General features: G+C 34.5%; 1 protein-coding gene across 1 annotated transcript in view; it reads right to left on the bottom strand.

The window, feature by feature from the left end:
* LOC128157927 (plexin-A4-like) overlaps positions 1 to 23494 on the bottom strand; it is a 90679-nt gene extending 67185 nt beyond the window's left edge. Inside the window, exons 1-3 of the mRNA XM_052820599.1 lie at positions 22353 to 23494; positions 5452 to 5667; positions 2162 to 2281 (exon numbers count right to left, since the gene is read on the bottom strand). Of these exons, the coding sequence (XP_052676559.1) occupies positions 2162 to 2281; positions 5452 to 5667; positions 22353 to 23438 (1422 nt within the window). The 5' untranslated portion in view covers positions 23439 to 23494. The remainder of the gene's footprint in view (positions 1 to 2161; positions 2282 to 5451; positions 5668 to 22352) is intronic.
* Positions 23495 to 26648: the final 3154 nt, after the last annotated feature.

Here is a 26648-nt window from a genome sequence, read left to right on the forward strand (position 1 = left end):
AAAATTAAAACATTAAGTATAACAAAATAATTGGTTCCTGTTTGGGAGGAAAACAGTTGAAATTGACACCCCTCGAAAACCATTGTCAACCTCCGCTTCGCGTCGGTTGACAATGGTTTTCTCGGGGTGTCAATTTCAACTGTTACCCCCCTAAACAGGCACTATTTATATAATGTTACAATGTATAGAGGGGTATCAGTCCTGTCTGTGAACAGCATAAATAATACGGCAGAATCCCTTTCTCACAGTAAAAAATCCTGGGAAAAAAGTGTGTATTATATTCACCAGATTACGGTAGTTTCTTTACTGTCATCGATGTTACAACGTGGTGCAGTGGGTTAGTGGGTTCACTACAAACCTGTAGGTCGTGAGTTCGATTCCAGTTATTAACAATAAATTTCCAAATTTTTCTGAAATGTATTTTTTGGTTGAATACTGTGAAAGAAAATTCTAAACCGGTGAAAATATTTATAATATAATGTAGTGTTTTTGTTTTATGTATTCCTGTTTTATAAATAACTACTGTTAAGTAATTTGTTGTATAATTGGTGCCCTAATTATAGTGCCCTGATAGTGCAGTAGACCCTGATACTGGAGCCTGCTGCCCTAACAGGTGCCCTAATGGTGTAGAGGGCCCTAATACTGGAGCCTGCTGCCCTAATGCCCTAATGGTGTAGCAGGCCTCAGTACCGGAGCCTGCTGCCCTAATGCCCTAACATTGTTAGCATTGGTCTCTGGGCAGAGTATAAAAGGGGGAGAGAGAGAATGTGAGGGAGATCAGCCAGAGCCAGAAGGAAGAGAGCTAGGAGAAAGAGGCAGTTGATGTACATTTACAACTTGTTTGTATAATACACTTGATTCAACAGAAACTTGTGTTCGTCTTTGATAGATTTATCAAGATCTACTGGTTCTTAAAGTAAAACACAGGACCCACAAAAGTTTGTGACGCTGGAGCAAGGAGATCCCTTAGCGTTGACTCTTGGGGCCTTAAGAGAAAAACGTCGCAATACTTTAATGCACATTAAAATCAACACCTTAAGGGGATGAGAGGTTAGCTTTGAATTTCTCTCAGGTTGGGATACATAAATCCTATTAGCCTAGTCAATTTTCCCCTTTATTTATTTGACTTAGTTTTGCATATATTCACTTATACAGGGCAAGGCCTATAATGAAATATGTATGTATTTATCATATTGAGGAAATTTTCTTCAACTAAGAAATGAAAAGTTCCCAAGGTGTTTGGGCCTTGGGACTTAGGAACGATAACCCTTACCTTAGGAACTTTCATACCAAATAAAATTTAAAATATTTTTTGTGTTTATTTGGAATGATTTTCATTCAATTTTTGTTGTCACATTTATTAAAATACATTTTCTTATAACATTAAGCAACTTCTTTAGATGATTTGTCAACAGAGTAAGAAAATATGAAAAATTATGTTTTGGGGAAATACTAAATAAAATTGCAATAATAACATTTTTGAATGTTAAGAAGTGTTATTTTTTTTTTTATGTGTCTGAAGGAAATATCCATCATATGACAAAAAATTTCTCTCAATTTGTTAATAGCTGTCTTTTAAAAAATAATTTTAAAAAACAAGAAACAACATCAAAAAATTCTTTAAAAATACCTATAGTATCCCTATCATCATTTTATTATACTTATTAGGTTAGTTACTGACTCACTACGGAAATATATTGGGTTGATCAATTTCATAGATGGCGAGGCGAAGCCGAGTCGTCTATGAGATTGATCAACCCAATACTGTGGATTCATTAATATTCAAGGGTATCAATTTTCGTGGATAAAGTGAAAATCACAGTTTCAAGGATACGTAAATTCGTGGCCAATGACCCTTTCAATACAAAATGTTAATAGAAATTGGGTTTCAATGAACATTTAATTTTCATGGATCAACTTAACAACAAAATCCACGAAAATTGGTATTCAACGAATATTGATGAAACCACAGTATATTTCCGTAGTTATTTAGGGGTAAACACTTGGTGCAGGTTTATTGTCTACTGACAGCATCTAGTTTTAAAAGTCAATATAATCATGATAATTTAACAGCAATTCAGTTGAATAAAGCAATATTTGCAAGGTGTCAAAATAAAACATTTCCTTTTAAAGAGACACGCACAACAAATAATATAAAAACCTTGTTTTGAGACATGATGTACATCTCTTCATTCAGATTTCTAATGGCCCGTATCTTAGAACTGTCAACTTTAAATTGCTGAAGCTCAATTGTTTTATCTTTCACTGGGTCATAGAAAACCTGCAAAATAATACAAACATAGGAAATCACAGATTACAAAGCTCACCGAGATGAGGCATCACCTTTATTAGGCATCACCTTTAATGAGACCAACTTTATCATATTATATGCAATCATAGTTAATGATCATGGATATTCATGGATATTGTGGTGTGGTTTGACACAAGATCATTATCAAAAATAATATGTTAATCAAAGGCCTGAAGGGCCTAAGATTCGACTCGCTGTGAACATGTTGTCAATATTTTGATGTATTTGTTTTTATTACATTGTTATTAATACATAAAAGAAATTCTTTCTTTTGTAAATAAATTAAACATAGGTGAACAAAGATTACAGGGCTCATTGTGGCAGACATCATCTTTATGAGACCAGCTTTATCATATTAAATTATATGATAATAATATTTAGATATCCTTTTAATTCAAAAATTTACCTTTCACGATTCATGATTTTTTTTAACTTTGATATGTTGTAGCCAGTGATAATAAGAAACTTCTATTAATATGTAATTCATGATTATTTCAAATTCTGCATGTTGAAAGCAGAAAAGGGTCAATAAATGTCTGATTCCTGAATCATCAACTCGTCTCAGTACTTTCAGTACCTTGATTCAACACGTTGTTCAGGGCTGCATTCAAGATCGTAGCAGCTTGCCTAGCTGCTAGGTCTGAGATATCTAGCTCTGTTGAACGGACTGCTAGGTCTTAGATTTGAAGTTGGAAATATTCAACTAAAGGCTAACTACATCGACATAATTTGTTAATTTCAAGCCGAAATATACATATTTAAATTTATCATAACTTAAAAGACGAAAAAATATCACTAAATGAATAGATTTCATGTTCGTTATAAAGTGGTAACTAAGTGGGCATCTTGAATTTGATGCTTAGCATAAAATATTTAGGCTACGAATATCTACGTAGCGGTAGGCTAGCTTATCGTTCAACTACGTAGCCTTATGTAGCGGCTAGGCAAGCTTATCGTTCAACTATGTAGCTCTACGTAGCAGCTACAATCTTGAATGCTGTTGACGTTTCAATGTTAGACTGGCAATGCCTGCCAGACTGGCAATGCATAATATTGTAGGATAGAGACAAAGGACCAGTATATTCAATGACGAAAAAATAAGAGCTATTTGCATTATATCGCTCATTATCACTTCACGCTTGGGCTCAAAATCCACTCCACGAGATCCAATGACAGAAAGGGTCTTCTCGCTTTGCGGGCTGGGTTTTTCTAAAAATAGATTTTACGCTTAATATGGAACAAGGTTTTCCCTGTGTAACTTGTCGAATTCATGGGTGGCGATTGAACAAAAACTACTTTGATTTGTTTTATTTTTTAAACATCAAGAAAAACTTTAAAAATATAGGTGTAAAAAAAGATAATTGAGATCGTTTAACCATTTCAAATTAACAATCACGCAAACAAAAGAGGTTAATGCATGCACTACTTTCATTAGGGCATGAATAATGTAGTGCAAAATATTCGCAGAAACGGCCATGATAACAAGGACTTGCTCGCGAAGCAAGCCGACTCAAAAATTGTTTGATCATCATATGTTAATTTCATACAGTATTGTATAATATATAGAGGATATCTATATTGTGTGATTTTATATTTGCTTTATCCAACGAGTTGAAAAGGTGTATATATTCGCGAGGCTTGCCGAGCGAATATAACCATTTCAACGAGTTGGATAAAGCAAATATAAAATCACACAATTATAAATGTTCTATTTATCTCATACAATTTGATTTATATTATGAAGCTTTTGAGACAGCCCCTTATATGACCCGAATTGATTTTTTTCAATGAATATACGATGATGCAAGGTTGTGTTATGCGGTTATTGTGACCTTGCGCAATACAATTTAGTACGTCATTTCTGAAATAAATCTAACTGTTTTGATGTAAAGTTTCACTGAAATAAACTTTGAAATATTTTTTTAGATTTAAATAATTTTTCTTAGTGCTTATTCACTTGATTAGGCTAAATGGAAATACTGTACAGAAGATTTGAATAGTCAAGGTTGTTGACATACACAAAGTTGGGAATGCTCGTTAGTTTGAATTGACTCGAACGAGGAACAGTTGTTGATGTTTTACAAAAGAAACACAAGCATAATGATTCGAAATTGAAACTAGTAGATAAGGATGCTTACTGGTGGTGGAATAAAAGTCTTTTAAAACATTATTTCGGTAAGTTCTTGTATATGAAGTATCATGAACACAACCTTCATCGCGTTGTGAGGATGAACTCCCTGATAGTTAATGTAATTTGCAGTTTTATAAACTACACAAAGCAAATTGAAAGTTGGAAGGGGGCTAAACTTATAAATAAAATCTGGACATACAAGAAAAAAGGATCATTTAGTTACGGTTATGTATAACTTTGCAAAAAAGTGGGGGGCGGGGGGTGCTAAGACCCCCCCCCCCCCCCCCCCCGCCGCCAGTTTCGACACCTGTGCTACGCAGTTATGTGTTTTCCTTCATATTTGTAATCTAAATCATTGACCAAAAAAATGACAATTTTTGTAGTAGATATAGTTATGTTGAAAGTACTTGCAAATCTTCGAAAATAGGTCACTGAAGCGTTGAAGCGAGGGGCTGTGTCAAAAATAGTTCGTAACGGAAGTATTTAATATAGCATCACCCATTTGATATAGCAAAGGTTTATCTCATGGGTAATATACACCACACGTATGAGATAAAATATTAATCAATATTGATCAATCCAGTAATACAAAATATTACATCCAGTGATACTATATATTATTGTGTAAAATGAAATATACAATAAAATATAATACTGTATTATATAATGAAACAATAAGATATTTTTACATATAAGACATTGTATAAAAATATGATATTGTATCATTAAATATAAATGGTATCGTATTGTCTTATATAATAAATTATTGTATTTGATCACATAATACATCAAATAAAATAATATAGTATCATATGATACAATATAATATCAAATAATAATACAAAATATTATAACATATGATACTATATTGTATGATATATTAGTATGATAATTGTTTATTAGCATCATAGGTCTCAGAACTACTGATAATAGATGATATGTGACAATTGTTTCATCATCAAATAACAAATACAAAGATGCACTGCATGTTCATATAGTTCTGCCTTACCTGAATAACATGTCCATTGTCCGTACCAATATAAAGTGTTATCAGGTTATTAATAGTTGCACTTCCAACAACTGTGACTCGATGAGACTTGGTAGAGTATATTGCAGTACCTTCTAGTGGCAACAGTCCAACAATAATACCAAACTGAGATACGCTCCCTGTTATATTATTACAATAATCTCCTTTGTTAAAAGCATCATACAATCCTGGAATAGACTACAAAACAAAACAAAAATAAAATATATTAACATATGAAGTGTAAATTGATAATATAAATATAGATTACTATTTTATTTTAAGCGTAAAGGATCACAGAAGGATATAGTCCCTGATAAGTTCTACTTTTGATTCCCATTTTTGCATGAGCTCTCTGTACGTTCACAGGCACTCACAATACTTAAGTATTAATCATTTATAATACTAACAGTAAAACATGGCTATGGGTAAATGCTTTTTTTATTTTTCATTGCTTCATTCCCCCCCCCCCTTCCAATAAAAAGTCTGAACTTAATTTGTAAATTTATGTAACAGGCTTCAAAAGCATCATAGTCATACATTTAGTTTATCTTCCTCTGCTATGGAAGAAGAGAAAAAGATTTAAGATTTAATACATTTTCAATTCTTGGCTATATTGGCCCCGACCTGGGGTTCTGAATCATTGTTAAACAAAAATTTTCGTACATTCAAAGATTTTTAAACAGTAACATACTTTTATGTTGAATTTGAACCCCTCTTGGGGCCCAAGTATTAGAACTTTGAACCTCTACTGGTTTTAACAATTTAGAATCTACACTACCTGAGGATGTTTGCATAGTAATCTGAACAAGAGGCCCAGGGGCCACATCGCTCACCTGAGCAACAATTGCCTTAATTCTGATCAAATTACCATTGCAGTATCAAAATATCTTGACAACTGAGTACAGTAGATCTTGCTTTTTGGTAAATACCAAGCCCCTTTTGTTGTTGTACCTGTAAGAAGATTTTTCTCTATTCCTATATACCCCCCCCCCCCTCCCCATTTCGTGGCCCCACTTTTCTCTAGGGAATAATGGTTTCATCAAACTTAAATCTGCATAACCTGTGCTTTCACACTAAGTACTGAGTTTTGGACCGAAAACTTCCCCAGAATATTTTTAAAGATTTTCTCTATATATTCCTATGTAAAAATTCAAATCGCCATCACGGTCCCGCCCTACCACTAGGGACTGTGATTTTGCAAACTTGAATTTACACTACCTGTGGATGCCTCTATACATAAGCTTAAGCTTTTCTGGCCAAATAGTCTTTAAAAAGAAGATTTTTAAAGATTTTCTCTATATATTCCTAAGTAAAAATTCATCCCCCATTGTGGCCTCACCCTACCCCTGGACTATTAATAAACAAACTTGAATCTTTATGACCTGGGGATCCTCCACTCAAATTTGGGCTTTCCTGGCCTAATAGTTTTGAGAAGAAGACTTTTTCTCTATACATATATAAAAATTTATCCCCCATTGTGGCCCAGCCCTACCCCCAGGGACCATGATTTGAACAAACTTGAATCTACATTATCTGAGGATGGTTACACGCCAATTTGAGCTTTCTTGGCCAAAAAGTTTTTAAAAGAATTTTTTTTAAAGATTTTCTCTATATATTCCTATATAAAAATTTATCCAACAATTGTGGCCCCACCCTACCCCCAGGGACCATGATTTGAACAAACTTGAATCTACACTATCTGAGGATGCTTCCACTCAAAGTTGAGCTTTCCTGGCCTAATAATTTTTGAGAAAAATTTTTTTAAAGATTTTCTGTATATATTCCTATGTAAAACTTGATCCCCAAATTGTGGCCCCACCCTACCCCCGGGGATCATAATTTGAACAAACTTGAATCTACACTACCTGAGGATGCTTCCATTTTAATTTGAGCTTTTCAGGCCTAATAGTTTTGAGAAGAAGACTTTTAAAGATTTTCTCTATATATTCCTATTTAAAACTTGATCCCACAATTGTGGCCCCACCCTAACCCCGGGGACCATGATTTGAACAAACTTGAATCTACACTACCTGAGGATGCTTCCATTTTAATTTGAGATTTACTGGCCTGATAGTTTTTGAGAAGAAGATTTTTAAAGATTTTCTCTATATATTCCTATGAAAAACTTGATCCCCCTCTTGTGGCCCCTCCCTACCCCCGGGGACCATGATTTGAACAAACTTGAATCTACACTACCTGACGATGCCTCCACACAAGTTTAAGCTTTTCAGGCCAAATAGTTTTTGAGAAGAAGATTTTTGAAAAATACCAACAAATTTTCAATAATTCTCAATTATCTCCCCTTTAAAGAGGGCGTGGCACTTCATTTGAACAAACTTGAATCCCCTTCACCTAGTGGTGCTTTGTGCCAAATTTGGTTCAAATCTGCCCAGTGGTTCTTGAGAAGAAGATGAAAATGTGAAAAGTTAACGACGACGATGACAACGACGACGACAACGACAGACAACGGACAAATTGTGATCAGAAAAGCTCACTTGAGCCTTTGGCTCAGGTGAGCTAAAAATTGTAGTTCTTGAGATTTTTTCCTATATATTTCTATGTTAATCTTTAAACTATTGGGGTTTAAAGGGGCATGGTTACGATTTTGGTCAAATTTTATTTTTATGTTTTTATTATTTGCAATGCTTTAGGAATGCACTCTAAACATTAAAATCGAAAAAATAATTTTTGACCAAAATCGTGACCATGCCCCTTTAAGTAGGTATCAGGTGTTAACTATTTAAACTATTTAGAATCCTCACTATATATACCCTGGTGTTATATAATATTTTGAACCCAGCAATGTACTGAACCTGGATTCAAAATATCGCTGTGAAACATTGAACCCCCATAAAATATTGAACCCTCAGGCCTCAATATATTATGGCCGTGATTTATTGAGCCGGGGCCGCCCCCCCCCCCCCCCCCCCCCCCCCCTTAATTTACATTTGCAATAAGAGGTCGGGTTCAAAATATTATGACCATGATATACCGTATACCATAAACCAATCTTTATTTCCCATTTAACTGCCAATAAAGTGGTTTGCGATCAATTCCTGACCTGTATTGTCATAAAAACTATAGAAAAAGGATTGGTTCACAGCGAGAATATTTGCGACAACAAGGCTCTCTCTAACCTCGCAAAAATTTCTCGTACGCGAATAAAAGTTTGTTTACAGTATCCCTTTTTTTGCGATTCAAAAACAGTTTTGTCTATAGTTTTTATGACAATACAGGTCTAGAAAATAATACAGATTATTATTTCCGCGTACTAAACAATTTTAAAAGACATTGCAAAAAAAGCGAAGATTAGATGACTGCGAAAATTACCAGATATACAGTATTGAAACCCCCTCTTATTTCTATTCAAGAGGGGGTTCAAAATACTTTGGCCTCAATATATTAAACCTCCCTCCTCTTTCAAATTCTCATTGGATAAGGGGTTAAAAATATGGCTGCTATTATTGAAGCCCCCAGGTGCCTCTGATTTTCATTGCTATTATGTTATTTTGTGTTGAATATTTTACGGTATCAAAAAACTATATGACACCAGTACAAGCTTTGGTGTAAATATTGGCATTTTCATGTGATACTAGTATAATACTATATAAACAGTGCCTGTTTGGGAGGGTAACACCCCGAGACAACCATTGTCAACCGACACAAAGCAGAGGTTGACAATGGTTTTCGTTGGGTGTCAATTTCAACAGTTACCCTCCCAAACAGGCACTATTTATTTATTATACTGAATGTCTTAATTTTAAAGAAAATTTTACTGCATTTATATAGTTATGAGGTGAATTCTACAGCGAACCGTAGGCACATAATTTACACGCATGTAACAGTTCCTTGTGTTACCCGTTGCCAAGTGTGTTGCTAATGCTGAGGCTAATAGAACGGATTACCAACTGCGTCTAATCCAATCAGATTTCAGTATTTAACATGAAAGTATAATAAATGATATTATATTGTATCACATCAAACAATAGTGTTTCATATCATACAATACTATATCATAGGAATCATGTTGTATCATTTTACAACAACCACATCTATCTATCCAGCAGGTTTGAGTGAGGTAGGAGATTTGTTTAGCATCCTTGATAATGGAGATCAGGTTCTGCATCTGAAGCTACAGTACAGGCAACGCGGATCCCGTGTTTCCCGCGCCCCGTCACGGTATAAACACATTGAGGTGATCGGCCAGGTGAGACAGGTATACCGCGTTCCCATCACGGTAAACTCATCATCTACCTGTCCCCGCCACGGTAAAATTATCGATGAAAAAGTATCGTATACAAGCGGGAGTTATCTACTCAAATGATAAATAAATTGCATGTTTCTTTATATTTAATGATGATATTAAACAAGATTTTGACAGAGATTATAATCGAAATACTTGAAGTCTTTTTTACTATTTCTTTTATTTCATGATAGCTATTAAATGAATTATAAAAGTATTTAATTTTATACTTCTGCAGCAATTGCAAATAAAATATTTTCGAATCCATTATCATATTTTAAGAAGGTCGTTAAATTAAAAATTATCATGAAATGATTTTAATTGCCAATAAAATTATAAATGTGTACGCAGTGTGATTGTGTTTTCTTAACAATTAATTGGTCCCCCTACATTTGTATTGTTTGTTTTGAAGTCCATTCGTGTCAGCTAATGATGAGCAAGTGATTAAAAATTAGGGCTTCCTATAAAATTACCAACCCGGTATTTTTAGCATGTTGCGTTCATTTCTTACAAGGTCTACTACGTGTAAAGTACATTTTTTGTGAATTCACGTTTTAGTGAATTTGTGTTGCGTTACTTTAAGTACATGTTTGGCTCGTCGTTTGTCATTGCGCGAGGATTCCCACTTTCTAGTGCGTTGCGTTTGCGACGACAATCTTTAAGTGCGAAGCCGTGTGTTCTTCAAGACTCAGTCTGACTGAGAGAGTAAGGAGCCTTAGAGATACCCAGAGTTGCATAAAATTATGTAATCAAAAGATATTGTGGGTATCCCTTGTCATGGTGTCGTGATGGTGTACCAACTACCTGCCGTGACGGAGGTTAGCGTTCGCTCGCGACCGAGCCCCTCTCTCTCTCTCTCTCTCTCTCTCTCTCTCTCTCTCTCAACAGAATAACTAGAAAAAAATTTGAGAAGGAAATGTTGTTAAACCGTTCTTATGTTCTTACACATTTTAAGGAAATTAAGAACATGTTTTGAAAGTTTTGCATTTCATGCCAATAAAAAAATCATTTAAACATTTCAGTAAATGTATTGATATCATTTTATGTGGGCATGTACATGTAATCTTATTGAATATTAAGCTACTACAAATATATAAACTCGTTTCCCGTTATCGTAACCTAATAACCCCCCCCCCCCCCCCCCCCCACCGCTTTATGACTGTCAAAGTTAACTTTATTTGACTTAAGTCCCAATTGTTTTACACAATGGTGTGAAACCGTCGCACTGACAGGAAATCACTCTATGCTTGAACGCACAGAATACACAGGAATGAGGCAGGTAGATAATCTGTGTAACGATTGACCAAGAAGAATTCTACATGCATATCAAACAATTTTACTAATAGTTATATCAAATAATTGATTCATGTTACTGCGTTCTTTAACCGCTAAACGTTTTGAAGATGTTCCTTCCCGCAAAAAACCTCCATTATAAACTAAACGAGAGATAAAGAAAAAACACAACGAATTAAACTTTCCAAACACAGTATATCATGCATCACGAACATTGTAAAAAAACTTAACTGTTAGACATACTTCTTATTTTCTTGATTAAAAATAAAACTAATAGAATGAAACTTTATCATGGAGGAAACACGTGGTAGAGCTAGCAGGTGGATTTGATTGACAGGTGCAGCACGTGGACTCAAATCTGAAATTGCATGATGGATTCAATCACAGTGTACCATATTCTTTTATGAATACTAATTTTATGAATATTTAGTATTGGATATTAGTATATTTCACATAAGTGTACGTTAAATTACGCCTAAACGTCTCTCTCTCTCTCTCTCTCTCTCTCTCTCTCTCTCGTAAGGTGTTGTGCGATTAGACGAAGCCGTGCGCGATATAGACTTTTTCTTTTGACGTGAATAGGTGTGAAAACCCTCAAGGGCATGTCGTTTTTCTACCCTGAGTTTGTTAATCACTACATGCATACTCAGAAAATGAGCGTGACTTAAACTTTATGTGTATACACAGGAAACGCATACTGATACACGTTATGATTCCATGTGCTTGAACGCAGCACCAACTTTATATATGAATGATAATTTTTTTATTGAATGGAAAAATAGATTTCTTAGTTGATTCCCGAGATTTGTTCATTTCTCAATTTAAAACATACACAAGTCATGTATTGACAGTTTACGGCGCTATGCGTGTCAACTTATAAAATGAGAAGATGAAATTGCTCTGCATTGATACGAGTTCATCTTATGAAAATATTTAATTTTAAGATTGTTTACAAACAGGATTATCAACTAATAGAAATAATAACTGAAAAAAGCACGTCAAATACAAAGATATGTGTTCTTATTTACACATCACAAAATTTAACAGCATAATAATCATGTTATGTTGTAATTAGAATGTACTTTCCGATTTCATTAAATTCTATTTCATAATTATAATTTATTAATTTTATAATAATATGGACCACAATTTATCTACAATGCAGCTGTTATGCTTAAATCTGAAGTCGCATATTTGACGTGGATTTACGCGACCTGCTTTGCCTGTAATGTACAGTACAGGTAAAGTAACAACAACAAGCAGCAGCAGGAATAACGGTAAATAACACCGTTGGGGTGTCATCACGGTCGCAATCCATACAGCGATCAAAAACCGCGATGGTGTATCGCTGGAACGATAAAAATACCGTGACGGTAACGCGGGCCAATACGGGATCCGCGTTGCCTGTACTGTACCTCTGTGTTTCATTTATTATAATATATTTAAATCAACTATGCAAGCTATTATGTATAAAAACATGTGACCTGTTCCAAACAAGAGGCCCAATGGGCCACATCGCTCACCTGAGCAACACTGGCTTTAAATGGGCGTTCAAAGGATATTGTGCCATGTGGCCCCTCGGTAGATTAACCAAAAATGAATATCCAAATTTTCACTTATTTTTGCATATACTTAATCTTTGACATATTTACCTTCATGAGCATAAAGGTACATTTTCTCCCTCCACTACTTGCTACTTATTGTATTTTAAAAAATTCTATATGTGAAAGAAGAAAAGTGTACCTCAATGCACCAGAATGAATGCGCTCAATTCCTCAAATTGAAAATATTGAAAAATTTAATTGGCCTTCTCCATTATAGACGATTGTCATTTACCAGGCATGAATTCATTTTGTATGACCTTTCATATCCTTACTCACTTGATTGAAGAAAATAAACTTAACTGAAAATGTTGTCACATATGTTAAAGAGCTATAATTCAAATTAATGTATTGGCAGGCATGTCGCTCTATTGTACCATTTAAGGCCCTTCCATTATTTTCATCTTTATTAAAAAACAACAAATGCGTACAAACAAAGATGATTTTCCATTGCAATAATTTATTAAGAACACCGATAATGCTTTTATCCTCATAATAATAATGTGTCAGGCCTATGGAAACTGTTTAAAAGGCATTGTTTTCATTTACTTGTGTTTGAAAAACTATCAAAAATTTGTGTAGATTTTATGCAATTCATTATTGAAGAAGGGGCAACAGAAAGTTATTACAGCATATCATCCTTTTAGCAAGACATTTCTATTGATAAACCCAAATTTCAGTGTCAATTGTAGAATCATAAGCAAGAGACATAGCTTGGTTTGAGTCATGTTTTTGTTCACATGAGTTTATTACATTCAACTTAAGAATTTTAATCTTTGTATTTCCTATTCAGCACAGCTGCATTTAAAATATAAACAAACTAAAGCATGACCTCAGCTTTGTGTACAAACATATAGTAGCATTCTGCGCAAAGCTCTGTATCTTGCTGATAACTTTAAGCTTGACTCTCAGGTTAGTAAAATTATAGGAATTTGTAAACACCTAAAACAAGAGAAAACTGCACTAATACAAAGAGAAAACTCAATTTATTTTTCTTCATATATATATATACTTTAGTTATATATTTCTAGCAGCGAGAATAATCTCCGTTTAGATTGAAGTTGCTAAACATCTTAATAGAACATGTTGCATTAATCAACTATTACGTAGAGATAATACCGAATTATACGCACCACCATAATTTGACCCCCATGGTGGCCCCACCCTATCCCCGGAAATCATGGTTTGAAACAAGAGGCCCATGGGCCACATCGCTCACCTGAGGAACAATAGGTATGAAATCAGCTTAATGAAGTCATAATACAGACAATGTACAATAATACATGTTATTCCTGTATAAACAAGAATAGAATTCCTGGGTCCCCCGCCGGTCAAGCAGTATACTAGTATCAAGTCTATCGACCAAGGCTATTTAGGAACTTGACCAAGGTATTAGTGATATAAACATTTGGTATAAATTTTATGAAAATCTGTCAAAATTTGTAGGCATGAGAGCGCTTACAAAGTCAACTTTTGGATAAAACTGAGTCATTATTGTGGTCAAAGTCCCATAACTGCAACAAAAAGAATGGACCAATGCTGATTTTCAAACTTGACCAAGGTATTAGTGGTATAAACATTTGGTATAAATTTAATGAAAATCCGTCAAAATTTGTAGGCATGAGAGCGCTTACAAGGTCAATTTTTGGATAAAACGGAGTCATTATTGTGGTCAAAGTCCCATAACTCCAACAAAAAGTATTGACCAATGCTGATTTTCGAACTTGACCAAGATATTAATGGTATAAACATTTGGTATAAATTTTATGAAAATCCGTCAAAATTTGTAGGCATGAGAGCGCTCAATACAAGGTCAATTTTTGGATAAAACTGAGTCATTATTGTGGTCAAAGTCCCATAACTCCAACAAAAAGTATCGACCAATGCTGATTTTCGAACTTGACCAAGGTATTAGTGGTATAAACATTTGGTATAAATTTTATGAAAATCCGTCAAAATTTGTGGGCATGAGAGCGCTCAATACAAGGTCAATTTTTGGATAAAACTGAGTCATTATTGTGGTCGAAGTCCCATAACTCCAACAAAAAGTATCGACCAATGCTGATTTTCGAACTTGACCAAGGTATAAGTGGTATAAACATTTGGTATAAATTTAATGAAAATCCTTCAAAATTTGTAGGCATGAGAGCGCTTACAAAAAGTGTGACGGACGGACGCACGGACACACGGACCCACGGACACACAAACCCACGGACGGACGGACGCCTGGCATTTCTATGTCCCCGCACCGCGTTGCGGCGGGGGACAATAAAATCCATTTTCCCCCTGGATATTCTTATGTTTATAATCATGTCCTTTTTCTAACAGGATGATTTTATAGTCATGTCACATGATGAGTATTGCAGTTCTCAAAAAGATCCTTAATAATTGTTTATATATGGGATATAAAGCTTCATCAAGCCCCCATTGTGGCCCAACCCTACCCCCAGGGGTCATGATTTTCACAACTTTAAAATCTACACTACCTGAGGATGCTTCCACACAAGTTACAGCTTTTCTGGCCAATTGGTTTTTGAGAAGGAATTTTTTTAAAGATTTTTCACTATGTATTTCGACCCCCCATTGTGACTCCACCTTACCCCCCGGGATCGTGATTTGAACAAATTTGAATCTACACTACCTGGAGATGCTTCCACAGTTCCAGCTTTTCTGGCTAACTGGTTTTTGCAAAGAAAGTTTTAATGATTTTTCCCTATACATTTGTATCTAAAAATTTGATCCCTCATAGGAGCCCCACCGTACCCCCGGGGATCATGGTTTGGACAAGCTTGAATCTACACTACTTGAGGATGCTTCCACAAAAGTTACAGCTTTTCTGGCCGATTGATTTTTGAGAAGATGTTTCTCTGTATATTTCAAGCTAACAATTATTTATGTTTCTGCTACATGTACACACACTAAGTATTTCCATCAGCTATATTAGTCTCCGTTTAGACTGAATAGACAAGAAAATACTTACTAGCCTAAAATACATTGCAGTAATCAGCTATTACGCAAAGACCATACCGTATTATCATTAGAATTTGTATTTTAGTTGTTAAAGTACCGTACCTGTTAATGTATCTTATTTTCTGCAAGTAACAGTCAGCTGTCTTACTTTCTGATGTCTATATTTGATTGATACGTAAAAATTACAAAATACAGGCGATAGTTCCCCTAAGTTATAAACCATAATTTATGAAAACGAAACGAAAATCAAAACAAGCTAAAACCACCGTCAAAGGTGAAAATGTCAACGCATTTGCCAAATTTGGTTGAAATTGGATAAGTGGTTTTAGAGAAGAAGTTTAAAATGTAAAAATGTTTACAGATGGACAGACGGACGGACAGACAGACGGACGATGGACAAAATGCGATCAGAATAGCTCACTTGAGCTGTCAGCTCATAAGACGCACCATCCATACAAGTTTGGTGAAGTTAGGACCAGTAGTAACTTAGATATCATCAGAGGAGGGCACCTGTTTCAAAAACTTTAACAAGCTCTTAAAAACTTGACCTCCTCCAGCATCAGAAACCTATGGCTCAGATTCAGCATTCAAGCCTGTCTGGTGCAACAGTATAATAAGACGCACCATCCGCGCAAGTTAGATGAAGTTAGGACCAGTAGTAACTAAGACATAATCATCAGACGGCACCTGTTTAAAAAACTTTAACCAGCTCTAAAAACCTTAACCTCCTCAGTATCCAATACCTATGGCTCAGATTCAGCATTCAAGCCTGTCTGGTGCATCAGTATCATAAGACACATAATCCGTGCACGACTGGTGAAGGTAGGACAAGTAGTAACTAAGATATCATCATCAAAGGGCACCTGCAACAAAAACTTTAACCTGCTCCAAAAACCTTAACCTCCTCCAGCATCTGAAATTTAGGACCCAAATTCAGCATTCTACAAGTAAGTCCAGATGCATCATCCATGCAAGTTTGGTGAAGATAGATGGACAAGTAATAGCTTAGATACAGGGCATGCAACTAAAACTTTAACCAGGTTCAGAAGCCGACACTGACACAGTGGGTATAGCATAAGCTCCCGTTGACTTCGTCACGGTGAGCTAAAAAGTAAAACGAATCCTCTGTGAGATGTTTAATTTAGCTGAATTGTGTTTAAAACATTTGTTGAAAATTGTTTATGATTTTAAATGGATTTTTAAAGAACTTAGACAATGAAAAGAACAACGTAGCTCATAGCCCAGATCTATTTTTAACATCTGTAATGGGTGGTATACTCCATGTATACAGAAATACTGAATACGCAGCTCATTCTTATGTATGACTACAATGCAAATAAACCAGTGCAACACCTGTAAGAAAAACATTATGGTATATATTATGCACCCCTTTCTCACAAATTCTGTTTAAAAAGTGCATACCGTAATGTCGCGTGTATAACACGCACTTTTTTTCAGCCAAAATTTGATCAAAAGTGGGGGTGCGTGTTGTACATAGGACAAAAATTGTACCCAATTTCTTCAAGCCGTTATTCTTGATACCACGGGAGTTACAGTGACTGCCGATATAGCGTGTTATGCAAATTGAATGAGTGTATACTAAATTTACTGCATCAGAAATACCTTATTCTTAGTTTTTTTTTCAAGTATTGAGATATTTATCCTCTTTAACACTATTTCTTGCATCAAACAAGTTTAAATATCTCCAGTGAATTCCCCATTACCTAACCAGCCACCTGTTGACTCGGCGCGTGGTCAATGTTTGTTTAACAATTTCCGGTGTCAGAGGCATGCACCTGTCTCGTGTCGGACTTCATTGGGTGTTTTCAAGTGCATGTAGATAAGCAATTACTCTGATTTTATTAAACTTAATTACTTTGTGTCCAGTTATGCAGTTAAACATTATTGCTTTACATTATATTAGACACTGCTAAAATTATTACATCGATCATTTGTACGACTTGATAATGACGATATACGACATACATACGTTTCTTCACAATGTTTATTTAAACAACAATCAAAGGGTTTGACTATATTTAATCAATGAAATCATTTCTTTTGAAGTTTTTTTGGTTTATATCTGTAAACATTATTACTTTTAAGCACTAAGCTCGGTTGCCGTTCTTCTCTACGTATGATGATCCTCTACTTCTCCGATGTTGTGTAAGAAACTCTTTACGAAGTGTCAAATGATATTTGATACCGCCCATGTAAATCATGCCGTTCTTTTAAAGTAAAATTGTAAGAACTTTTACTCTAATATCGCTAAGGCCATGATCCGATCACGAAATTACACTACTTACGCTTGGGATATAAAATTATCATTAAACATTGATAGTTATTTGGGGAAATGGCGGCCGTCAATTTTCATTGTCTGTGCTATGTTCCAATCACAATGTAATACTATGTTGTATTATAATTTATATATAATTTATTAGACCCTTGACATCACAATTTAATGCAAATATGTTATTGTACCTCATGTACCATTGTATGATAATGGTTTGAGAGAATAAATTGAAAATTGATCACAAAATTAAAGAAATTGCGCATGGATTATAAAATTAACATGTAACATCAATAGTTTTGGGGGAAATGGCGGCCATTGATTTCGCCATTTTTTGGGTGCGTGTTATACATAGGACCTGCTGTTTTTTCGCCATTTTTTGGTCAATTTTGGGGGTGCGTATTATACACAAATGCGTATTATACACAAGACATTACGGTATTATATAAGGCAAATAGGGTAATGCATTATTAGTTATTTTTGACATGCAAATAAAATTGCCAACTGACAAGTTAAAATAAACAGGCTTTAATGCAGCTGGACTAATGCATAAAAAAGTTAGTAGCGAACCCTGTATGGCTCAGATTCAGCATTCAAGCCTGTCTGGTGCATCAGTATCATAAGACACATAATCCATGCAAGTTTAATGAAGTTAGAACCAGTAATAATTAAGATTAAATCATCAGAGGGCACCTGCTCCAAAAACTTTAACCAGCTCTAAAAACCTTAACCTCCTCAAGCATCTGAAACCTATAGCTCAGATTCAGCATTTAAGCCTGTCTGGTGCATCAGTATCATAAGACGCACAATCCATGCAAGTTTGATAAAGTTACGACCAGTAGTAACTAAGATATCATCATCAGAGGGCACCTGCACCAAAAACATTAACCTGCTCCAGAAACCTTAACCTCCTCCAGCATCTGAAATTAAGGGCCCAGATTCAGCATCCAAGTCTTTCAAGTCCAAAAGTACATGTAAGTCCAGGTGCATCATCCATGCATTGCCAAGTTTGGTGAAGCAATTATTTAGATACAGGACCTGCAACAAAAACAAAATCGCCAGGGGTATAGCATAAGCTCCCCTGACTTTGTATCGGTGAGCTTAAAATGTACCAAAAATATTAATTCTTATGTTTATTTTTAATCAATCACTTTGCTAAACAATGAATTTTATCAGTGGTCTAATTGCATCACTATGCATTGCAGCTCTAGTTATTAGTCCCCTTCCAGTTTTCACCGGAGGGGATTATAGCTTTCCCAGGGGTGTGCAATTACAAAAATTGGCTACTAGCCCAGGGGCTACTGGCAGTAGCAAAGTTACTAGCCCAAAGTTAAAACTTACTAGCCCAACATTTTCTTCATATCAGTTGAATTAAAACTGTAAACAATGTCAAATAGATAATAATGCAAACAATATATATAGTTACTGTTATTTTATTTTTAATCAATTTGTTTTTCAGTAGTTTCTGTGTCATCAAGGCGATCAAACAAACGTTTACGCTTACTTATCGTCAGGTACTTCTCCATGTTTGAAACAAAGCGTCATTGTCATGCGGACCAGCGATTAGTACGCACAATGCACATACATTAAAGCGAATGAGAGATCTTGATTTTGCATAACAGTTAAGTCGTACATAAAATCAGTCGACGTTATAATGACACTTACGAAAGTCTGATTTCGTTTATCATCGTTCTTATTTACTAGCCCGAAGGGCTACCACAGTGAAGATTTCTGCTAGCCCGACCTCTAAAATCGGTAGCCCCGGGCGTCGGTAATTGTTCACCCCTGGCTTTCCTCTGCGTCTGTCTGTCTGTCTGTCCCACGTCAGTTTTCCACACTTTTTTTCTTTATGCGTTTGAGGAATAATATGAAATTTGCTTAACAGCTTCAAAATGTCAAACTACAGATCAAGTTTACACTTTTGGTTGACATATTTTCGTGAAAATTAATTTTTTATATTCCAATTTATTGGTCTATTGGTTTACTGTCAGCCAAAGTCTCAAACCGGAAGGCACGCACAGAACACATGAATTTAGTCTACGCGTAAGAAATAAGTGCAGAAAATTTTCATGCATTTCAGTAAATATATATTATAAAAACACGCAGTAAATCTTTTGAAGTCCTCTATGTATAAATCAAATTATGTAAAGAAAACACAAATAGTTTTATTGATCAAAATATTCTTGCTCAGATTTAATAGTTGTAGCGATTTGTGGAATGTTATGAGTTACGTAACTGAATGCACAACACCGTTGACGATTTAGTTGGTGGACGAGCTCATTATGTTCCCAAACGCAATGTGCTATTTTTCAAAAGTTGTGAATTCTATTTTAGCAATCTATCCTCTTAATACTACCGAAGTTAAAATCTGGACGGGTTATACACTGATATCTTACATATTAAATAGGCGTTTCATTGGCTTCCAGTCTATTCAACTTGCGGTATGACTGCTATTCACTTTTTAAGGAATTTTGTACATAGAAAATAAAAACAAATCTGAATTTGCCTTTTCGTCCATTGACTCTTTCCTTAATAAGTTAATTAAACTGAATTTAAATTTTAAACAATGCATTGTATGAATCTATATAGATTATACATTTTGGATGACTAATACATCAAACAATAAATACAATCTTATCGTTTAAAGAACCAAGTTAAATGTTAATTAATGTTCATATTGTCCGGCTTATTTGGAATATATACATGTATGAAATTTTTTTTTAATGTTATAAGACATAAGTTTACACTTTTTTCCCTATACTTTATAATGGACAAATTCAGTCACATTCATGATTTTAAAAAAATCTTCATCAATATTTTGATATCTATCAACAGTTGATCTTTCTCCAATCGGTAAATATCTCACACCAATATTACACATATGAATTCAGAGATAATGCATGTTTTAAATTTTTAATTTACAGTGTGGTAATACATGTAAATGGAAATAGTACTTATCTCAAGAAGAGAAAAACTCATAGTTTATATCGTAGTTTTAAAATCTGAATTACAAATCCTTTATTGTAGCTCTTCGAAAAAAATCAAATTAAATCGCTTTCGAAATTAAGTTAATTTTTTCCAAGACACGCATGAAATTTTGCGCTTAATAGACGAGCGTGTATTGAAAGGCCACAGATCCCTGAAATGACAATGCCCTACAACATTTGTTAATTTTTCTGTTAAAGGCGTCAACTTTGCATAAATTAGAAATTCTAAAATCAAATAATTCTGAATAAATAGCTAACATTAATAATTTACAATCATCATACAATAAACATTGCTTTATCAATTGTCGATAAAACATATAAGCGCCGTGTGATTTATGTTTCTTAGGCATGACATCTTCTCTCCTACGTAACGTTAGCACTAAGTGACTGATCTGGACATTCTATTTATTTTTTCTAACCAGTCCTTTAATTGGCTTATCTATGTACATTTATCAGTTAATGTCTCTATCATTCGATGTGATTCATTCACTTTCGGTCTTTATTTTCTAGTTTTATCATTTTGACTGAATTCAGAGTATGATTTTTAATGAAAGGAATGGTTGAATTGCAATTCGTGTGGATGATGCACGAGTTTACACAAAAAAGAAGTAAGTGGCAAACGGATTTATTTTTAACTATTTATTTTTCATGAATCGCTGCAAGAAAAATTGTGTCAGAGAAGTCTTTCTAAAAAATCAAAATGGCGACCATGACGTTATAGAACTTGGAATAATTTTATTGTAAAAAGAAATAGTTAACTTTGTTCGGTAATTCAGCAGTTTGAGAGTTTTCGAGTTTTCATAGACCTTGTATAACGGATACCGTCCGACTTGTGGATTTTCCCTATGATCACAAAATTAAATAAATCAAATGATTTAAATTATCTACCTTGATATAGTTGTTTTAATTTTATCGGTTAGTTGTAGTTTTTATAAAAAAAATTCCTTGGGGTCTTATTTCAAATAAAATACCGTTGTGTCAATTTTCTTATATTATGAAGGACAGTCCCGGCCAGGATTCAGTAAAACTTTGACTAAGTATCAGGCAATTGCAAAAAAGCCGAATTTTAACATAGATTTGTATTCGAGGAAAACATGAATTCACTTTAAAGACCCTGTCTTTCAGTACTTTGATTTAATGTTTGGGTTCGTTATTGGGTTCGGTGTGTATTGAATAAACCAGGAAAGTATGTAGTCTGTAATAATATCCTCAGCTGCATTACTTGGACCATTCCTTTTATTGTTTCTAACAAACAAATAAGTTCTGTAAAATAGTGTCAAGCATTGTGTTGTAAATTCAATCAACAGGGTTTTTTGTATTATTACAATCAGGTTTGTTATCGGGTTGGTCTGTTGATTCAGGGTACAGAAGACGGTAAGAGTGATATTCTGCATAACAGTGCATCGTTTTCACAAATTTCTACAAACCGGTAGGGGACTTGTATTGCTTATGCAATACTCTCAGAATGCTTGTTTAGTTTGAGAGCATATAATACATACCTGATTGTTTTTATCAACTGTAGTGTTGGCACATTTTAGTTGTTCTCCTTTATCCCCAAGAAATATCCTATCCTTTTTTGGAAGATTATGCTCTGGACACCCATATCGGTGTTTTCTTGATGTCAAAAACCTTTGATAAATCTCATTTTCTTCAAAAACACACACTGCAGACAATGTAGGGTTCAAACTTGAAAAAAGTCCAACTAGGTATTTCTTTCCAGAAGCAGAAATAAAGGTTCCATGCTTGACATGAGTCAAGTTTGTCCCTTCTGAATTACAAGATATAGGAATATCTTCATACACTTTCTTTGGATCTACCGGTGCAATATCTATGGACTTACAGATTTTAACAAGCTTTGATTGTGAATCCTGATTCACCAGAAGAAAAACAAACTTGTCATTTTCAATCACCACTCTATAGTCCATTACAACATTCCTTGGTGTTTTCAATATCATATCAAATATTTTTCCAAATTTAGAAGAACCTATATTGACAGCTGAAAGGTCTGGTAAAGCTGAGAATATGGCTACTGTACCAAAAGTGGATTCACCGAGTGGTAAAGTTGTGTATTGTTTTGCAAACAAAACAATGTTTTCAAAACTTCCAGATGAACTCCTGTCTCTAATTTTTAGGAAGATTCCCACGGCTGAGGCCTGCTCATTTGATACTAAACGGATACTTGGGGAAGTGATGGTAATGTTTAGAGACTCTTTATCACGTGTTAAACAAAGTCCACCTCTCAATGTACCACAGGTTATCAAACTATTAGGTGTCACAACCATCACTGTATTGTAGTCCTTACAGTACTCCTTATCTTCAGGTGTCAAGCAGTTGGCTTCTGGACCAGTTTTTTTGGCCACCTTCTGAATCAGTTTGGTACCATCCATACTAAACCTGTAGAGAACATTCATACCACTCACAAAGACATTACCAGTTTGGTGATCAATCTCAATGTTGAGTAGAGGAAAGTTTCCTAAAGGATTTTTAAACTGAGTCTCTAACTTCCCACTGATTTGTCCTTCAGTTAAAATGGTTAAACAGAACCATAGTGTACAGAGGATTTGGATTATCACAGAAGCTTCCATGTCTGGTTGTTTACCGATGGTTTGGATCCAGCCCCCTTAAATAGTCAGATTTTTCCTCACTGGTATCCAGAGTTCTCAAGCCATTATTGTGCTTACTTGATGTCCAATTTGAATTTCTCAGTTTTCACAGTCTACAAGAAAAAAATGAAATAATTAATGAATTTATTCATGGACTTGTTTTAACACATGCATGTTGCAGATGAGAATCAAGTTCATCTTTTAATTTTTACCTGTTATCTGATTGGTCCGGAAAGTCATGTGACAATTAGCATATCTAATGGGGACTAAATAACAAATTCCACTTTGTATACACTTCACATACATGCATTAACTTGATGACAATAAAACTTACCTATGAGTGTCATATGATATAAATAAAATGCCCTTAAAACTCAACAAATGAAAAGCTGTCAATGTGACAGCAAACCGGGTTTTCTTTTATGTGAACTGTATCCATAATCCATGTCAACCCATATTCAGTGAAATGGTGTACCCTATATATGCAATATTTTGCCCAAAAATGACGAAGTTCAAGAGCTGGTAATTTTTTCATTAATAATCGGAAATCAAAATCCTAGCAATATGCACACCTCTGATATATGTACAATTGATCTGCAAAAGAACAACTTCCTATCTTGAAAACTGTAGGAGGAGTTATCTGTACAATGAGGGTACTCTAATGGCCTATATGCAATATTTTGCCCCAAAATGGCTAAGTTCAAAAGCTGGTATTTTTTTCATAAATTATTGGAAATCAAAATCCTAGCAATATGCATACCTCTGATATATGTACAATATTTATTCATATCTTGAAAACTGTAGGAGGAGTTATCCGTACAATGAGGGTACCCTTTTGGCAGCCGCCCGCTCGCCATTTTCACCATTTTAATAACCGGATTTTTCCTTCGGAAAACCCGGTTAAAAACCAATGATTCCTTTAAAGCTCAAAAATAATTATATCTTCAAGAAATATTAGTGTTAATTGTTACAGAGTTGCTGTTTTCTTAGTTATAATAAATAGGTATATATAAGTACCGTTAATCTATGCTAATAACAACCAAGCTCCACTCAAATACACAATGACATTTAACTTCCTGTTGATGTCTATATGTCCTGCTACTGTTGATGTCTATATATAGAGCTACTGTAAGTCAAATGCCCATTTTCTTGGGGGTTCTTTTCCCCCTTTTTTTCAGAAATTACATGAAGTATGACACTTTAATTATTAAGAAACAGGATACTTCTTAACACTTACATTTATGCTAAACATTATATGCAAAACATTACCACCCAAAGCATTCATCTTTACTGGCTAACACGGAAGGAAAACCACCCAGTTTTCTTGGTAATTTAATCTCCTTACAGATGCTTTAAGAAGATGACACTGTCAGCAATTAAGCCATAAAAAAAAAATGTGTCTTAAAGTAAAGTGTCCGTTCTAGACTTCCTTCTTTCTTGATCCAATGACCTTTCATTGACACATACAATAGCTGAAACTGTTGGAACTACACATGATTCCCAACCAAATCATTAAGGCTCCTACACCCAAACCCACCATAACAAATTTTTAGTTAACACATTCATGGACAAACAACTGCAATGAAAATCATTATTTTAACATTTTCATTGAAATAGTATCTATTTATCATTACATCAATTTTTTTTCTAATTCTGTAAGTATAATTACTACTTTTCAACGATCTCCGATCCTCAGTCATGCTCAATAACTCTAAATTAAGCAGATTTTTTTTAAAATTGCACTTAATATAGGGTGCGTCTTTTTACCCCAATGAACCCCAATGATACCCCAATGAACCCCAATGATACCCCAATGAACCCCAATGATACCCCAATGATACCCCAATGAACCTCAATGATACCCCAATGAACTTTGAAATACCCAAATGATACTAAGTATGTTCATAATTGATACACTTAATGAATTTTATGTAACAACATGTTACACAAATGAAATTTCAACTACGTGCCGTTTTTTCACCGATAGGGCCATATCTTGTAATGGGAAATGATTAGAATATTTTAAGCTAAAATTTGACTCAGAGATTGTGACCTGTAATTATGTCCTGATGTGAGCTTTGGTCATTTGTGCTAGTTCAACATAACTTTAAGAAAAAAAGACGTATCGATTCTTTTCCATTAGAGAAAGACTTCAGTTTTGATATTTTCATTTGTGAGCTTGCTCGCAGTACCTCAAGTTTCGTAAAAAAAATCAAACATGATCAAAGTACATTGTATAGATGTATTAAATTATACAAAACATATCCCCAATATGAATAACACAAGGCACCTTTAACGTGTCGGGTCTTATGTATAGATACTTAGCCAGTAAATTGAATAAATAGAGCACTGAAAATGGCTAACAACGCGGATTTTCACAATTTCAATTTTTCGTGTCGCTAGCCATTTTTAGTGCTTTATATACGAGGGTTTTTCAGTAATTATTGAGACATGTTCTCTTATTCGTTTAGGAACAAAGATTAACCCTTGAAATTTCACAAAAATCGAAATAAGGATAAAGTTTATTGATGTGAAAAGTTTTCTGTCTACGGCATGATAAGATCATCCCTAGTTAGCTGTTCAACGTGCCTTGGACCAGTGACCCGGCGCAAGTTCTGCAAATTTTTCGCAACGTCATTTTAACGCTTCTCATTGCTCCTGTGTTTTAAACACCTTACAAACGAACAGAAAGAAGACTTGTTCTTTATTTCTCATCTTTTGTTTTCATTTCAAGATGTCATCATTTACATTTTCTCTCATTCTTGAATTTTTGTGGAAAAAATTTCGGGTTATTTTTAAACAAAAGTAAAATTACTGTAAATGTCTCCTTCAGTCATTTTGTACATACATGCAATTATTTTAAAACTGTTGACAAAAGTTATCGTGTAAAAATGCTTGATATTTAGTCCCTTTGTTTTAATTCTATTAAAACCATCAGGAAAAAAAAATATGAAGAACTGAAGCTCTCTATCCCTTGTCATCGTATAGTTTTTGTTTAAGCAATTGCTTGGCCTTAAAAGGTCTTCTTCTGATATTTCAACCAGTTTGAAGTATATTCGCTGCGCCGCCTTGACGTCAAATTCAATGTAAAGTCGTTGTCAGATTTCTATTGCTTGGTAAATATATTTGTACCATATTCCTATTTCAACTCAAACATCAGTGAAACTTGGTCAAAAGGTAGTCGCAAAAATT

The sequence above is a fragment of the Crassostrea angulata genome, chromosome 8 (genome assembly GCF_025612915.1).
Source record: "Crassostrea angulata isolate pt1a10 chromosome 8, ASM2561291v2, whole genome shotgun sequence".
In the NCBI taxonomy this organism is placed as follows: Eukaryota; Metazoa; Mollusca; class Bivalvia; order Ostreida; family Ostreidae; genus Magallana; species Magallana angulata.